Raw genomic sequence first — 18,311 nt, 5'->3', positions numbered from 1 at the left:
GGGGAGCGAGAGACAGAGACGGAGGGGGAGCGAGAGACAGAGGGGGAGGGGGAGGGGGAGCGAGAGACAGAGGGGGAGGGGGAGCGAGAGACAGAGGGGGAGGGGGAGCGAGAGACAGAGGGGGAGGGGGAGCGAGAGACAGAGACGGAGGGGGAGCGAGAGACAGGAGACGGAGGGGGAGCGAGAGACGGAGACGGAGGGGGAGGGGGAGCGAGAGACAGAGACGGAGGGGGAGGGGGAGCGAGAGACAGAGACGGAGGGGGAGGGGGAGCGAGAGACAGAGACGGAGGGGAGGGGGAGCGAGAGACAGAGACGGAGGGGGAGGGGGAGCGAGAGACAGAGACAGAGGGGGAGGGGGAGCGAGAGACAGAGGGGGATGGGGAGCGAGAGACAGAGGGGGATGGGGAGCGAGAGACAGAGGGGGATGGGGATGGGGAGCGAGAGACAGAGGGGGGGGGGAGGGGGAGCGAGAGACAGAGGGGGAGGGGGAGCGAGAGACAGAGGGGGAGGGGGAGCGAGAGACAGAGGGGGAGGGGGAGCGAGAGACAGAGGGGGAGGGGGAGCGAGAGACAGAGGGGGAGGGGGGCGAGACAGAGGGGGAGGGGGAGCGAGAGACAGAGGGGGAGGGGGAGCGAGAGACAGAGGGGGAGGGGGAGCGAGAGACAGAGGGGGAGGGGGAGCGAGAGACAGAGGGGGAGGGGGAGCGAGAGACGCAGAGGGGGAGGGGGAGCGAGAGACAGGAGGGGGGGAGGGGAGCGAGAGACGCAGAGGGGAGAGGGGGAGCGAGAGACGCAGAGGGGAGAGGGGGAGCGAGAGACGCAGAGGGGGAGGGGGGAGCGAGAGACGCAGAGGGGGGAGGGGGAGCGAGAGACGCAGAGGGGGGAGGGGGGAGCGAGAGACGCAGAGGGGGAGGGGGAGCGAGAGACGCAGAGGGGGAAGGGGGAGCGAGAGACGCAGAGGGGAAGGGGGAGCGAGAGACGCAGAGGGGGGAGGGGGAGCGAGAGACGCAGAGGGGGGGAGCGAGAGACAGAGGGGAGGGGGAGCGAGAGACAGAGGGGGGGAGGGGGAGGAGAGCAGAGGTGGAGGGGGAGATACGGAGGGTGGGAGATCTGGCACACGACACCTGGAGTCAGGGCCTGTGACTGCGGTGATGAGCTGGGGTTACAGGGAGGTTCTGCTGTGGGAGAAGGCTCAGCACGAAGGGAAGGCGAATGATTAACACGTCGATGCAGCTTACCAGGGATTTCTGTTGGCTTGTTTCTCGAGCAGAAGCCGCTTCTCCTCGTCTGTAAACTGCAGATCCAGCTCGAAGGAATTATCGTTGAGGTCGTGGACGTACTGTTCGATGTTGCTACCCGATCTCGGAGGCGGGCTGGGCTCCGGCGTAGACAGCGACTGCAGCGAGCTGGAGGGAGCCATCTGCATGCAGCCAAACTGGCTGAGGAGGTCATCGTACTGCCGCAGTCACCGAGAGGGAAGGAGAGAAAGGAGACTATCAGCTCAACCTGCATCGCTACAACACTCACATTAAACAGAATGTTTACCAGAGGAAAAAGGCAGGTGAGCCAGACAGGAGGAAACATTTGGGAGGGTGGAGGAGGGAGAATGTAAAAATAAAACCCAGAAAGCATGATCGGAGAAGGAGAACAAAGCGGATAAGGATGTGAAGAGATCGCGAGAAGAGGCAGAGAACGGGATTGGAGCAGTCACGATGCCAATGCTGTCACAGTACGAGGGGCTGAATGAGGTCCTGCTGTGCTGTAAACTCTGCCAAACTGGGACTTTCTTCCTGCATATAATCAGGTAACATCACAAATAGATTGGTAGAAAGCTTTGGAAGGGAGGGAGGTAAGCAAGGAAACTGCTTTCGGAATTAGAAAGGGCATGGATGTAATGATTGAACGATCAGCCTGATTTAGTGGAGAGGGTATACGGAGGATAGAAGCAGAGGGGCTTGAGTTACGGTCGGAGATATCTCAGCCCAATTCTGGCATCATCTGATATCCGCAGAGAGAGAGAAGAGGAGAGGGGGCGCCACAGTGGCCACACACACTGGTCCCAGCAGTGGCTGCAAACTCTGTCTGTGTGAACAGCAGGATTCCCTTAAAATGTGTCAGAAGTGTAACCAAACCATGTGATCAAGGAAGCCATGGAAGCGGTTCGGAGCAAGAGTGCACGTACTCACATTGCCATAGCAATCCTCATCATCCTCAGACATTGCTGGCAGATACGCCGTGAGTTTTGGGGGGGTCTGAAGGTGCAGATTCTCCCAGGCAACAGGCTCGAAGAAGGGATGGGCTTTCAGGAGTCCGTGACCTCCCATCTCTTCACAGCCCAGGCGCTTAGTGTGTTCAAACACCTGGAGAGGAGGGGTGGCAAAACAGCATTAGTGTTAGAGGCACAAATACCCATCTAAATAGTCCCAGCTCTGGTGTCCATTCCAATACCCGTTCCACCCACTCATTTAGTTGGTGCTGCAATAAAATTGCTTCAATTCTCCCAATGGTGAGCGATTTCACTACCCACCTGGCACAAACAGCAATCCAACGAATGGCCAGTTAATCGGTTCTGGTGTTGGTGCACTGTTGGCTAAGACACCAAGAGAACTGCTCAGTTCTTCGAATAGTGTCATGGAATCTTTTACATCCACCTGAACAGGTAGATGGGGCCTTTAACATCTTACCCAAATGACGACACCCACAGCAGTGCAGCACTCCCCCAGTACTGTTGGCCTGGATTACCTGTTCAAATCCTGGAGTGAGGTTTGAACCGATGACGTTTTGACTCAGGCACGTGTGCTGCCAATTGAGAAAAGCCCAAGCAACAGCTTCACCCAATAATCTGGAGCTCAGCAAGTGGCGAAGCCAAGATCACAGTGAGCTTTCAAGCAGCAGAGCCTGCACTAACACACAGTCATAGAAACATAGAAAATAGGTGCAGGAGTAGGCTATTCGGCCCTTCGAGCCTGCACCACAATTCAATAAGATCATGGCTGATCATTCCCTTAATACCCCTTTCCTGCTTTCTCTCCATACCCCTTTAGCTGTAAGGGCCATATCTAACTCCCTCTTGAATATATTCAATGAACTGGCATCAACAACTCTCTGCGGTAGAGAATTCCACAGGTCAACAATTCTGAGTGAAGAAGTTTCTCCTCATCTCAGTCCTAAATGGCTTGCCCCTTATCCTTAGACTGTGTCCCCTGGTTCTGGACTTCCCCAACATCGGGAACATTCTTCCTATATCTAACCTGTCCAGTCCCGTCAGAATTTTATATGTTTCTATGAGGTCCCCTCTCATCCTTCTAAACTCCAGTGAATACAGACCCAGACGATCCAGTCACTCCTCATATGTCAATCCTGCCATCCCGGGAATCAGTCTGGTGAACCTTCGCTGCACTCCCTCAATAGCAAGAACATCCTTCCTCAGATTAGACGACCAAAACTGAACACAATATTCCCGGTGAGGCCTCACCAAGGCCCTGTACAATGGCAGTAAGACCTCCCTGCTCCTATACTCAAATCCCCTAGCAATGAAGGGCAACATAACATTTGCCTTCTTCACCGCCTGTATGCCAACTTTCAATGACTGATGAACCATGACACCCAGGTCTCAATGCATCTCCCCTTTTCCTAATCTGCCGCCATTCAGATAATATTCTGCCTTTGTGTTTTTGCCACCAAAGTGGATAACCTCACATTTATCCACAATGGGCAAATGCATGGCAGATGCAGTAAACTCACCTAACTTGTCCAAGTCACCCTGCAGCCTCTTAGCATCCTCCTCACAGCTCACACTGCCACCCAGCTTAATGTCATCTGCAAACTTGGAGATATTAAACTCAATTCCTTCATCTAAATCATTGATGTATATTGTAAATAGCTGGGGTCCCAGCACTGAGCCCTGCAGCACCCCACTAGTCACTGCCTGCCATTCTGAAAAGAACCAATTTATCCCGACTCTCTGCTTCCTGTCTGCCAACCAGTTCTCTATCCACGTCAGTACATTACCCCCAATACCATGTGCTTTGATTTTGCACACCAATCTCATGTGGGACCTTGTCAAAATCCTTTTGAAAGTCCAAATACACCACATCCACTGGTTCTCCCTTGTCCACTCTACCAGTTACATCCTCAAAAAATTCTAGAAGATTTGTCAAGCATGATTTCCCTTTCATAAATCCATGCTGACTTGGACCGATCCTGTCACTGCTTTCCAAATGCGCTGCTATTTCATCCTTAATAATTGATTCCAACATTTTCCCCACTACTGATGTCAGGCTAACCGGTCTATAATTACCCGTTTTCTCTCTTCACTCCTTTTTAAAAAAGTGGTGTTACATGGCACTCTGCCACACTATTCCATAGTTCAGGCAGAATAAACAGAGCAGAGGTACATAAATAGGTATGTGGCCATCCAACAGGCAGAATGAAGCCAGCTACTGACTATTCGAATCCAACAGTTGACAGCAGCAGTGAATCAGGAGCGAGGGGACTGCATGCACAGGTTCACAATGTCAGAGCTGGAGCCCGAGTGGGGGGGGGGGGGGGGCAGGGGGCTCACTGATGTGGAAACGCAGTGAGGGTTTCTCTCCCATCACCCCGAGAAAAAGGGGAAAGAAAGCGCCTCAGTTTGATAAAGGATCCTTTTAAAAACAAGCGTAGTTTTTAAAGGGTTATTAAGGGATTCCAATGTGCCCCTGAATCGGACAATCTCATCAGATGCCCCACCTCACCGCAGGAGCATCAGCTTTATGCACAAACTCAAAACAACTCCGACCAGTAACGGAGTACTGCAGAGAAAATGAGAGTTATTAACAAGTCGCTGTTGCGGAGTTAGATCCAAGTGTGGTCTTCAGGTGGAGTGGGATTAGAGGTGAGCATTAATTGGACACACTGATGCAATGTCATACATTGCAACCCGATGATTCTGTAATACTGATTTGAGACGAGTTATTCATTGAGCGGCTGGGAGTACAGCTGGTTGGAGTTGGTCAGGGCTCTGTCTGCAGCACAGGCTGGACAACGGAGACATAAAATCACTTACCAAAAGCTGCTGCACCAAATCTTTTGCTTTTGGGAAAAACTTTTCTGGGAATTCATATTCCAATTTAATGATTTTTTGGAATATGAGATATTCGTTCCTGTGGTGGGAAAAAAAAAATCAAGCAACTGAGATCAACAATCACCGGCAAATACAAACAACAATATACGGCGCTCATCAAATCTCCAATAAAACGGGGCGAGAGGTCACTGCAAGGTAAAGGGGGACTTAACAGCACGTCCCGTATCCCAGCAAGGGGGTGCACTGAACCTGGGGGGGGGGGGGGGGGGGGGGGGGGGGGGGGGGGGAAGAGAGGCGCACTGACTGGGGGGGGGGGGGGGGGAGGGGAGAAGAGAGGCGCACTGACTGGGGGGGGGGGGGGGGGAAGAGAGGTGCACTGACTGGGGGGGGGGGGGGAAGAGAGAGGCGCACTGACTGGGGGGGGGGGGGGGGAGGGAGAAGAGAGGCGCACTGACTGGGGGGGGGGGGGGGAGAAGATGAGAGGCGCACTGACTGGGGGGGGGGGGGAGAAGATGAGAGGCGCACTGACTGGGGGGGGGGGGGGGGAGATGAGAGGCGCACTGACTGGGGGGGGGGGGGGGGGGGGGGAGAGGGAGATGAGAGGCGCACTGACTGTGGGGGGGGGGGGGGAGATGAGAGGCGCACTGACTGGGGGGGGGGGGGGGGGGGAGATGAGAGGCGCACTGACTGTGGGGGGGGGGGGGAGGGAGAGGGAGATGAGAGGCGCACTGACTGTGGGGGGGGGGGGGAGAGAAGAGAGGCGCACTGACGGGGGGGGGGGGGGGGGAAGAGAGGCGCACTGACTGGGGGGGGGGGGGAGAAGAGAGGCGCACTGACGGGGGGGGGGGGAGAAGAGAGGCGCACTGACGGGGGGGGGGGGGGGGGAAGAGAGGCGCACTGACTGGGGGGGGGGGGGAGAATAGAGGCGCACTGACGGGGGGGGGGGGGGGGGGGGAAGAGAGGCGCACTGACGGGGGGGGGGGGGAAGAGAGGCGCACTGACTGGGGGGGGGGGGGGGGGAGAATAGAGGTGCACTGACTGGGGGGGGGGGGGGGGGAAGAGAGGCGCACTGACTGGGGGGGGGGGGGGGAGAATAGAGGTGCACTGACTGGGGGGGGGGGGGGGGGGAGAAGAGAGGCGCACTGACTGGGGGGGGGGGGGGGAAGAGAGGCGCACTGACTGGGGGGGGGGGGGGGGGGGAGAATAGAGGCGCACTGACTGGGGGGGGGGCAATCCCCGACACTGCCCCACAGCGCCAGGTATTACCAGCCTGGATGCACTCAGCTGCAAACTGTAACACTCCGTGCTGTCGCATCAGGACACAGCGTGCGGCAACATCAAGTGCCTTTGGGAAAGGGTGCCATGCAACGCAGTCCAGCTGTGTACTGACCCCTTTGGCATATCATAGTAAGGGGAGGGAAGGAGCAAGGCCGATTACCGAAACAAGCAGCAGTTAATCGTCCTCCAAAAAATGCATCGCCGGCAGAAAGGTGAAAGGGAATTATTTTAAAAGAAATCAAACCTGATGAGTGGTTATTGACATGTTTAAACCCAATGCACCAAATTGTCAGAAATGAAATGAAACGCGGTTCTGAGGGCCACGGTCAGGATCACAACGTACCATCCATCTCACAGGCTCAAGTACTTACCCAGCCCGAAATGGCGGCAATCCAGCGACCAGTTGGTAGATGATACAGCCAAGAGCCCAGAGGTCAGAACTGTGGGGGGTTACAAATATACACGTTAAACCAGTAACTGGTCGCTGAACCGGTACACAGACACTGCCACAACAGGTCAACAATTGGAGAGAGCTGCCGTGAATAAACTGAAGGTGATGTGGGACCTGTGGAACTGTACCCCAGTGAGAGTCAGTGTGTGTGGGACTGTACCCCAGTGAGAGTCAGTGTGTGTGGGACCCGTACCCCAGTGAGAGTCAGTGTGTGTGGGACTGTACCCCAGTGAGAGTCAGTGTGTGTGGTACTGTTCCCCAGTGAGAGTCAGTGTGTGTGGGACTATACCCCAGTGAGAGTCAGTGTGTGTGGGACTATACCCCAGTGAGAGTCAGTGTGTGTGGGACCCGTACCCCAGTGAGAGTCAGTGTGTGTGGGACTGTTCCCCAGTGAGAGTCAGTGTGTGTGGGACTATACCCCAGTGAGAGTCAGTGTGTGTGGGACTATACCCCAGTGAGAGTCAGTGTGTGTGGGACCCGTACCCCAGTGAGAGTCAGTGTGTGTGGGACTGTACCCCAGTGAGAGTCAGTGTGTTTGGGACTGTACCCCAGTGAGAGTCAGTGTGTGTGGGACCCGTACCCCAGTGAGAGTCAGTGTGTGTGGGACCCGTACCCCAGTGAGAGTCAGTGTGTGTGGGACCCGTACCCCAGTGAGAGTCAGTGTGTGTGGGACCCGTACCCCAGTGAGAGTCAGTGTGTGTGGGACCCGTACCCCAGTGAGAGTCAGTGTGTGTGGGACTGTACCCCAGTGAGAGTCAGTGTGTGGGACCCGTACCCCAGTGAGAATCAGTGTGTGTGGGACTGTACCCCAGTGAGAGTCAGTGTGTGTGGGACTGTACCCCAGTGAGAGTCAGTGTGTGTGGGACTTTACCCCAGTGAGAATCAGTGTGTGTGGGACTGTACCCCAGTGAGAGTCAGTGTGTGTGGGACTGTACCCCAGTGAGAGTCAGTGTGTGTGGGACTGTACCCCAGTGAGAGTCAGTGTGTGGGAGACTGTACCCCAGTGAGAGTCAGTGTGTGGGGGACTGTACCCCAGTGAGAATCAGTGTGTGGGGGACTGTACCCCAGTGAGAGTCAGTGTGTGTGGGACCCGTACCCCAGTGAGAGTCAGTGTGTGTGGGACCCGTACCCCAGTGAGAGTCAGTGTGTGTGGGACTGTACCCCAGTGAGAGTCAATGTGTGTGGGACTTTACCCCAGTGAGAGTCAGTGTGTGTGGGACCCGTACCCCAGTGAGAATCAGTGTGTGTGGGACTGTACCCCAGTGAGAGTCAGTGTGTGTGGGACTGTACCCCAGTGAGAGTCAGTGTGTGTGGGACTGTACCCCAGTGAGAGTCAGTGTGTGTGGGACTGTACCCCAGTGAGAGTCAGTGTGTGTGGGACTGTACCCCAGTGAGAGTCAGTGTGTGTGGGACTGTACCCCAGTGAGAGTCAGTGTGTGTGGGACTGTACCCCAGTGAGAGTCAGTGTGTGTGGGACTGTAACCCAGTGAGCGTCAGTGTGTGTGGGACTGTACCCCAGTGAGAGTCAGTGTGTGTGGGACTGTACCCCAGTGAGAGTCAGTGTGTGGGGGACTGTACCCCAGTGAGAATCAGTGTGTGGGGGACTGTACCCCAGTGAGAGTCAGTGTGTCTGGGACTGGTACCCCAGTGAGAGTCAGTGTGTGTGGGACCCGTACCCCAGAGAGAGTCAGTGTTTGTGGGACTGTACCCCAGTGAGAGTCAGTGTGTGTGGGACTGTACCCCAGTGAGAGTCAGTGCGTGTGGAACTGTACCCCAGTGAGAGTCAGTGTGTGTGGGACCCGTACCCCAGTGAGAGTCAGTGTGTGTGGGACCCGTACCCCAGTGAGAGTCAGTGTGTGTGGGACTGTACCCCAGTGAGAGTCAGTGTGTGTGGGACCCGTACCCCAGCGAGAGTCAGTGTGTGTAGGACCCGTACCCCAGTGAGAGTCAGTGTGTGTAGGACCCGTACCCCAGCGAGAGTCAGTGTGTGGGACTGTACCCCAGTGAGAGTCAGTTTGTGTGAGAGCCAGTTTGTGTGGGACCCGTACCCCAGTGAGAGTCAGTGCGTGTGGGACTGTACCCCAGTGAGAGTCAGTGCGTGTGGGACTGTACCCCAGTGAGAGTCAGTGTGTCTGGGACTGGTACCCCAGTGAGAGTCAGTGTGTGTGGGACTGTTCCCCAGTGAGAGTCAGTGTGTGTGGGACTGTTCCCCAGTGAGAGTGAGTGTGTGTGGGACCCGTACCCCAGTGAGAGTCAGTGTGTGTGGTACTGTTCCCCAGTGAGAGTCAGTGTGTGTGGGACTGTACCCCAGTGAGAGTCAGTGCGTGTGGGACTGTACCCCAGTGAGAGTCAGTGTGTCTGGGACTGGTACCCCAGTGAGAGTCAGTGTGTGGGGGACTGGTACCCCTGTGAGAGTCAGTGTGTGGGGGACTGTACCCCAGTGAGAGTTAGTGTGTGGGGGACCTGTACCCCAGTGAGAGTCAGTGTGTCTGGGACTGGTACCCCAGTGAGAGTCAGTGTGTCTGGGACTGGTACCCCAGTGAGAGTCAGTGTGTGGGACTGGTACCCCAGAGAGTCAGTGTGTGTGGGACCCGTACCCCAGAGAGTCAGTGTGTGTGGGACCCGTACCCCAGAGAGAGTCAGGGTGTGTGGGACCCGTACCCCAGTGAGAGTCAGTGTGTGGGGGACCCGTACCCCAGTGAGAGTTAGTGTGTGGGGGACCCGTACCCCAGTGAGAGTCAGTGTGTCTGGGACTGGTACCCCAGTGAGAGTCAGTGTGTCTGGGACTGGTACCCCAGTGAGAGGGACTGGTACCCCAGAGAGTCAGTGTGTGTGGGACCCGTACCCCAGAGAGTCAGTGTGTGTGGGACCCGTACCCCAGAGAGAGTCAGGGTGTGTGGGACCCGTACCCCAGTGAGAGTCAGTGTGTGTGGGACCTATATCCCAGTGAGAGTCAGTGTGTGTGGGACCCGTACTTCAGTAAGAGTCAGTGTGTGTGGGACTGTATGGTGGAGGAGGATTTCCTGGAGTGCATAAGGGATGGTTTTCTAGACCAATAGGTCGAGGAACCAACCAGGGGGGAGGCCATCTTAGACTGGGTGTTGTGTAATGAGAGAGGATTAATTAGCAATCTCGTCATGCGAGGCCCCTTGGGAAAAAGTGACCATAATATGGTGGAATTCTACATTAGGATGGAGAATGAAACAGTCAATTCAGAGACAATGGTCCAGAACTTAAAGAAGGGTAACTTTGAAGGTATGAGGCGTGAATTGGCTAGGATAGATTGGCGAATGATACTTAAGGGGTTGACTGTGGATGGGCAATGGCAGACATTTAGACACCGCATGGATGAACTACAACAATTGTACATCCCTGTCTGGCGTAAAAATAAAAAAGGGAAGGTGGCTCAACCGTGGCTATCAAGGGAAATCAGGGATAGTATTAAAGCCAAGGAAGTTGCATACAAATTGGCCAGAAATAGCAGCGAACCCGGGGACTGGGAGAAATTTAGAACTCAGCAGAGGAGGACAAAGGGTTTGATTAGGGCAGCGAAAATGGAGTACGAGAAGAAGCTTGCAGGGAACATTAAGACGGACTGCAAAAGTTTCTATAGGTATGTAAAGAGAAAAAGGTTAGTAAAGACAAACGTAGGTCCCCTGCACACAGAATCAGGGGAAGTCATAACGGGGAACAAAGAAATGGCGGACCAATTGAACAAGTACTTTGGTTCGGTATTCACTAAGGAGGACACAAACAACCTTCCGGTTATAAAAGGGGTCGGAGGGTCTAGTAAGAAGGAGGAACTGAGGGAAACCCTTATTGGTCGGGAAATTGTGTTGGGGAAATTGATGGGATTGAAGGCCGATAAATCCCCAGGGCCTGATGGACTGCATCCCAGAGTACTTAAGGAGGTGGCCTTGGAAATAGCGGATGCATTGAGAGTCATTTTCCAACATTCCATTGACTCTGGATCAGTTCCTATAGAGTTGAGGGTAGCCAATGTAGCCCCACTTTTTAAAAAAAGGAGGGAAAGAGAAAACAGGGAATTATAGACCGGTCAGCCTGACATCAGTAGTGGGTAAAATGATGGAATCAATTATTAAGGATGTCATAGCAGCGCATTTGGAAAGAGGTGACATGATAGGTCCAAGTAAGCATGGATTTGTGAAAGGGAAATCATGTTTGACAAATCTGGAACTTTTTGAGGATGTTTCCAGTACAGTGGACAAGGGAGAACCAGTTGATGCGGTGTATTTGGACTTTCAGAAGGCTTTCGACAAGGTCCCACACAAGAGATTAATGTGCAAAGTTAAAGCACATGGGATTGGGGGTAGTGTGCTGACGTGGATTGAGAACTGGTTGTCAGACAGGAAGCAAAGAATAGGAGTAAATGGGTACTTTTCAGAATGGTAGGCAGTGACTAGTGGGGTACCACAAGGTTCTGTGCTGGGGCCCCAGCTGTTTACATTGTACATTAATGATTTAGACGAGGGGATTAAATGTAGTATCTCCAAATTTGCGGATGACACTAAGTTGGGTGGCAGTGTGAGCTGCGAGGAGGATGCTGTGAGGCTGCAGAGTGACTTGGATAGGTTAGGTGAGTGGGCAAATGCATGACAGATGAAGTATAATGTGGATAAATGTGAGGTTATCCACTTTGGTGGTAAAAACAGAGACAGATTATTATCTGAATGGTGACAGATTAGGAAAAGGGGAGGTGCAACGAGACCTGGGTGTCATGGTACATCAGTCATTGAAGGTTGGCATGCAGGTACAGCAGGCAGTTAAGAAAGCAAATGGCATGTTGGCCTTCATAGCGAGGGGATTTGAGTACAGGGGCAGGGAGGTGTTACTACAGTTCTACAGGGCCTTGGTGAGACCACACCTGGAGTATTGTGTACAGTTTTGGTCTCCTAACTTGAGGAAGGACATTCTTGCTATTGAGGGAGTGCAGCGAAGGTTCACCAGACTGATTCCCGGGATGGCGGGACTGACATAGCAAGAAAGACTGGATCAACTGGGTTTGTATTCACTGGCGTTCAGAAGAATGAGAGGGGACCTCATCGAAACGTTTAAAATTCTGACGGGGTTAGACAGGTTTGATGCAGGAAGAATGTTCCCAATGTTGGGGAAGTCCAGAACCAGGGGTCACAGTCTAAGGATAAGGGGTAAGCCATTTAGGACCGAGATGAGGAGAAACTTCTTCACCCAGAGAGTGGTGAACCTGTGGAATTCTCTACCACAGAAAGTTGTTGAGGCCAATTCACTAAATATATTCAAAAAGGAGTTAGATGAGGTCCTTACTACTAGGGGGATCAAGAGGTATGGGGAGAAAGCAGGAATGGGGTACTGAAGTTGCATGTTCAGCCATGAACTCATTGAATGGCGGTGTAGGCTCAAAGGGCCGAATGGCCTACTCCTGCACCTATTTTCTATGTTTTACCCCAGTGAGAGTCAGTGTGTGCGGGACCCGTACCCCAGTGAGAGTCAGTGTGTGTGGGACCCGTACCCCAGCGAGAGTCAGTGTGTGTGGGACCCGTACCCCAGTGAGAGTCAGTGTGTGGGGGACTGTACCCCAGAGAGAATCAGTGTGTGTGGGACTGTACCCCAGTGAGAGTCAGTGTGTGGGACTGTACCCCAGAGAGAGTCAGTGTGTGGGGGGACTGTACGCCAGTGAGAGTCAGTGTGTGTGGGACTGTACCCCAGAGAGAGTCAGTGTGTGTGGGACCCGTACCCCAGTGAGAGTCAGTGTGGGGGGGACTGTACCCCAGTGAGAGTCAGTGTGTGGGGGACTGTACCCCAGTGAGAGTCAGTGTGTGTGGGACTGTACCCCAGTGAGAGTCAGTGTGTGGGGGACTGTACCCCAGTGAGAGTCAGTGTGTGTGGGACCCGTACCCCAGTGAGAGTCAGTGTGTGTGGGACCCGTACCCCAGTGAGAGTCAGTGTGTGTGGGACTGTACCCCAGAGAGAGTCAGTTTGTCTGGGACCCGTACCCCAGTGAGAGTCAGTGTGTGTGGGACTGTACCCCAGTGAGAGTCAGTGTGTGTGGGACTGTACCCCAGTGAGAGTCAGTGTGTGTGGGACCCGTACCCCAGTGAGAGTCAGTTTGTGTGGGACTGTACCCCAGTGAGAGTCAGTGTGTGTGGGACTGTACCCCAATGAGAGTCAGTGCCCATGGAGGGGTGGAGAGAAAAAGCTGCCACGTGTGAAGAATGGGCCGCTTGATGAGAGGGTGATGAGCAGCTGTAGAGAAGCTGTACCCCAGGAGTCAGCACCATTGGTGGAGGGCGGGGGGGGAGCGAGGAATTATTACAAAATACTGATTTAAGATTTCCACTTACCTTTTACACGCAGATTTCTCGGTCAGAAGCTCCGGCGAAACATACTGTGCCGTTCCAACAAAGGAATTTGCTCGTGCTGCAATACCCAAAGACAAAGCTGTGAAACAGACTTTGCGAGCAATTGGCACCGCCCCACACACCCTGTGCCCTCTTCCCCCAGTGTTTGAAATGCACATTGTCAGCTCGTGGTATTACACAGGCTTAAACACAAGTCGGAGCACCGACATTACAAAGACATTTCCCATTGTCAACACACCAGCCAGGGAGGTTTGTATTTATATCGCACCCAGTCAATTCTCGGGAGCAGCTTCGCGTGTCTGATTAACTTCAGAAGAGCAGTGACTTTGAGGTAAACACAGCACTAGCCCATGGTATACCTGCCCAGGGAGTGCCTGATGCCACTTACACCCACGCACTCTTTTGGACATTTAGTCTTTGCATGTGAATTTTCTACTCAAAGGGTCGAGGGAGAGGAAAGGGTTAATTCCGCACCTTGCGTACTCTCTGACGATAATACTTTTGCTGTCCCGAAGTCGGTAATCCGTATGTGCATGTCCTCGCTCAGCAAAATATTCTCTGGTTTAAGGTCCCTGAAATTATTTTTTAAAAGGTTAAATCACAAACAAACCAACCCGACATCAGAATCTTAAGAAACATAGAAATTTACAGCGCAGAAGGCCGCCATTGCGGCCCATCGTGTCCGCGCCAGCCGACAAAGACCGCACGGCCCTCGGTCAGCAGCCCTGAAGGTTACATATAAACCTATGGTCAATGACGGAAAGGCAAAGAGCACCCAGCCCAACCAGTCCGCCTCACACAACTGCAACACCCCTTATTCTGAAACATTCTATACTCCACCCCAACCGGAGCCATGTGATCTCCTGGGAGAGGCAAAAACCAGAAAAACACCCAGGCCAATTTAGGGAGAAAAAATCTGGGAAAATTCCTCTCCGACCTATCCAGGCGATCGAAACTATTCCAGGAGTTCACTCTGGCCGTATTCCATTCCTTGCAGAATTTACCATTATATCTGCTCCATCCAATAAAAGGTCATCCAGTCTAATCCCAATTACCAGCTCTCGGTCTGTAACCCTGCAGGTTACTGCACTTTAAGTGCACATCCAACCATCTCTTAAAAGTGGTGAGGGTTTCTGCATCCACCACTCTTCCAGGCAGTGAGTTCCAGATCCCCACAACCCTCAAATCCCCTCTAAATCTTCCACCAACCACCTTAAAACTACGCCCCCTCGTAATAGACCCCTCCACCAATAGACACTTACTATCCACTATGTCCAGGCCCCTCAATATTTTGTACACCTCAATGAGGTCTCCTCTCAACCTCCTCTATTCCAATGAGAACAAACCCAGTCTATCCAACCTGTCCTCATAACTAAGATTCCAGGCAGCATCCTAGTAAATCTCCTCTGCACCCTCTCTAGTGCAATCACGCCCTTCCTATAATACGGCGACCGGAACTGCACGCAGTACTCTAGCTGTGGCCTAACCAAAGTTTTATACAATTTAAGCATAACCTCCCTGCTCTTATATTCTATGCCTTGGCCAATAAAGGTAAGCATTCTGTATGCCTTCTTAACCACCTTATCCACCTGGCCTGCCAATTTCAGGGATCTGTGGACAAGCACTCCAAGGTCCCTTTGTTCATCTACACTATTAAGTGGCCTACCGCTTAATGTGTATACCCTTTCCTTATTAGCCCTCCAAAAGTGCATCACCTCACACTTCTCTGAATTAAATTCCATTTGCCACAGCTCTGCCCACCTGACCAGTAGATTTATATCCTCCTGCAGCCCATGACTTTCCTCTTCATTATCAACCACACAGCTAATTTTAGTGTCGTCTGCAAACTTCTTAATCATACTTCCTACATTCAAATCTAAATCGTTGATATATACCACAAAAAGCAAGGGACCCAGTACGGAGCTCTGCGGACCCCACTGGAAATATCCTTCCAGTCACAAAAACATCCATCAGTCATTACCCTTTGCTTCCTATCTCCAAGCCAATTTTGGATCTAACTTGCCACTTTGCCCTGTATCCCATGGGCTTTAACCTTCGTGACCAATCTACCATGTGGGACCTTATCAAAAGCCCAGCTAAAGTCCATATATACTACATCGTACACACTACCCTCATCGACCCTCCTCAAAAAATTCAATCAGGTTGGTCAAACACGATCGTCCCTTAACAAATCCGTGCTGACTGCCCCTAATTAATTGTTGCCTTTCTAAATGCAGATGTATCCTGTCTTTCAGGAATTTTTCCAATAATTTTCCCACCACTGAGGTTAGGCTGACAGGCCTGTAATTACTCGGCCTATCCCTTTTTCTCTTCTTAAACAAGGGTACTACATTAGCATCCTCCAATCCTCCGGCACCATGCCCAGATCCAAAGAGGACTGGAAAATGATGGTCAATGCCTCTGCTATTTCCTCTTTTACTTCGCTCAACAGCCTGGGATGTATTTCATCCGGGCCTGGGGACTTATCTATTTTCAAAGCTGCTAAACCCCTTAATACTTCCCCTCTCACGATATTTATTTCATCCAGAATATCACACTCCTCCTCGATAGCATAGGGGCATCTGCATTACCCCTTTTCTTTGTTAAGAACCCTACCAACATCTTCGGCCTCCACACAAAGATTACCCTCATGGTCTCTAGTCTCTAATTGGCCCTACCCTTTCTTTAGTTACCCTCTTGCTCTTAATATATTTATAGAACATCTAGGGGTTTTCCTTAATTTTACTGGCCAAGAATTTCTCATGCTCTCTCTTAGCATTCCTAATATCCTTTTTAATTTTGCCTCTTAAGTTCCTATATTCCTCTAAAGATTCCAAAGTATTTAGCTGTTGGTATATGACAAACATCCCTTTTTTTCTTAATCCTCCCCTATAAGTCCCGAGACATCCAGGGGGCTCTAGAATTATTTTTCCCAGTCTTTTTCTTTAAGGGCACATGTTTGGCCTGAGCCCTCCGGATCTCCTCCTTGAATGCCTCCCACGGTTCCCACACGGATTTACCCACAAGTAGCTGTTTCCAGTCCACTGTGGCCCAATCACTCAACTTAGTAAAATTAGCTTTTCCCTAATTCGGAACTTTTATTCCAGGCCTATCCTTGTCCTTATCCATAAACAACTTGAATCTAACTGAATTATGGTCACTGGCACCAAGTGCTCTCCCACTAATACCCCTTCAACCTGCCCAGCTTCATTCCCCAAAACTAAATCCAAGACCGCCCCCTCTCGTGTTGGGCTTGCTACATACTAACTAAAAAAGTTCTCAAATGCATTTCAAGAATTCTGCACCCTCTATACCTTTCACACTAAATTTGTCCCAATTAATATTCGGATAGATAAAATCCCCTATTACTACTCTATGGTTTTTAGACTTCACAGCAATTTGCCGACATATTTGCTCCTCTATCTCCCTCCCACTGTTTGGGGGTCTATAATACACGCCCAGCAGTGAGATCGAATTTTTTAAATTTTTCAATTCAACCCATATGGCCTCATTTGATGGTCCCTCTAACATATCATCCCTCCTCACCGCTGTAATAGTTTCTTTAATCAGCACCGCAACCCCCCGTCCCCTTTTTTACCACCCCCCCACATCTTGTCTAAAAATCCTGTAGCCAGGAATATTGATCTGCCAAATCTGCCCCTCTTTCAGCATGGGCAAAGGTGCAAAGAGCGCACGCCTTTTGAACCAAACCCACCCACGTTCTCATCGTACACTTCCCATCCTGCTCTCCACAATCTCAGGGCATCGCCACCCCTGCCCCCGAGACAGACCGAGGGAATCTCTCCTCCTCCCTGCCCCCGAGACAGACCGAGGGAATCTCTCCTCCTCCTCCTCCTCCCCCCCCCCCCCCCCCAAGAGCGCCTCCCGCCCCACCTCCCCCGAGATGGACCGAGGCCTCCCCCACCACCAGAGGCAGTCCCACTTTGCCTTGCTACATCCCTGCACTGTGTGCTGAGCACTTCCCAATCATTCCCATTCTCTTCCTGCCATCTGCCTCTCCTCCATTTTAGGGATGCTTCTATGTGAGAGTTGCTATACAATAGTCAGGATAGAGCAATGAATGTTACCGATGTTGCTGCCCCAGTGTACATTTGTGGCTGGAATAGCAATTCCTTCCCACTCGGGGGCAGCAACACCGTGACCGACTCGCGGACTGTGACACCAATGAGCAGATACCTCACTGAAAGCACAGCAGTAGCACAATGGCTCCTTTTATCAGGCTCAATGTTTTTTGGAGATTGGTCACAAGTACCGCAAACGGGGCGGCAGGAGGAAGCGGTCAGTCTACGAGTCCCGGCTTTCACTATGCAGATCTGGAGATAAGGCCATGGTTTCAGCAACACAAGCCTGCTGTCTGTAAGCAGCGATCTGGTACGGCCCACACTTGCCCTTTAGATGGTGAGCCGCACGGAGTGGGCAACTGCTGACACCGCTCTCCTTATTGTGTTCAGTGTGTGACCAGCACTGGTTACAATGCGTGTCCACCTCATTCAGCATTCAAGTATTTGAGCAGTGGAAATGCCATCGTATTGCAGAGAAAGAATCAACCAGAATATGCCAGAAATTCTCAGTTAAACATAATAGGAGCAGGAGGAGATCATTCGGCCCCTCGAGCCTGCTCCATCATTCAATAAAATCATGGACTCAGCTCCACTTCCCCGCCCGATTCCCATAACCCTTGACTCCCTTATTTAAAAATCTGTCTATCTCCCCCTTAAATGTATTCAATGACCCAGCCTCCACAGCTTTCTGGGGCAGAGAATTCCACAGATTTACAACCCTCAGAAGAAATTTCTCCTCATTTCGGTTTTAAATGGGCTACCCCTTATTCTTTAACTATGCTCCCTAATTCTAGATTCTCCCACGAGGGGAAACATCCTCTCTGTATCCACTCTGTCCAGCCCCCTCAGAATCTTATGTTTCAATAAGATCACCTCATTTTTCTGAACTCCAATGAGTACAGGCCCAACCTGCTCAACCTTTCTTCATAAGTCAACCACTTTCATCTCAGGAATCAACCACGTGAACTTTCTCTGAACTGCCTCCAATGCAAGTATATCCCTCCTTAAATAAGGAGACCAAAACTGTATGCAGTACTCCAGGTGTAGTCTCAGCAGGTCAGGCAGCATCTGTGGAGA

General features: G+C 52.1%; 1 protein-coding gene across 1 annotated transcript in view; it reads right to left on the bottom strand.

Moving 5' to 3' along the window:
• Nucleotides 1-18,311, bottom strand: part of pdpk1a (3-phosphoinositide dependent protein kinase 1a) — a 108,451-nt gene that overhangs the window by 4,821 nt on the left and 85,319 nt on the right. Inside the window, exons 6-12 of the mRNA XM_070856661.1 lie at nucleotides 13,627-13,724; nucleotides 13,135-13,210; nucleotides 6,714-6,782; nucleotides 5,047-5,143; nucleotides 2,186-2,359; nucleotides 1,238-1,455; nucleotides 1,096-1,123 (exon numbers count right to left, since the gene is read on the bottom strand). Coding sequence (XP_070712762.1) covers nucleotides 1,096-1,123; nucleotides 1,238-1,455; nucleotides 2,186-2,359; nucleotides 5,047-5,143; nucleotides 6,714-6,782; nucleotides 13,135-13,210; nucleotides 13,627-13,724 — 760 coding nt within the window. The remainder of the gene's footprint in view (nucleotides 1-1,095; nucleotides 1,124-1,237; nucleotides 1,456-2,185; nucleotides 2,360-5,046; nucleotides 5,144-6,713; nucleotides 6,783-13,134; nucleotides 13,211-13,626; nucleotides 13,725-18,311) is intronic.

Source organism: Pristiophorus japonicus, chromosome 15 (genome assembly GCF_044704955.1).
Source record: "Pristiophorus japonicus isolate sPriJap1 chromosome 15, sPriJap1.hap1, whole genome shotgun sequence".
NCBI lineage: Eukaryota > Metazoa > Chordata > Chondrichthyes > Pristiophoridae > Pristiophorus > Pristiophorus japonicus.
This window is presented reverse-complemented; position numbering and strand designations above follow the sequence as displayed.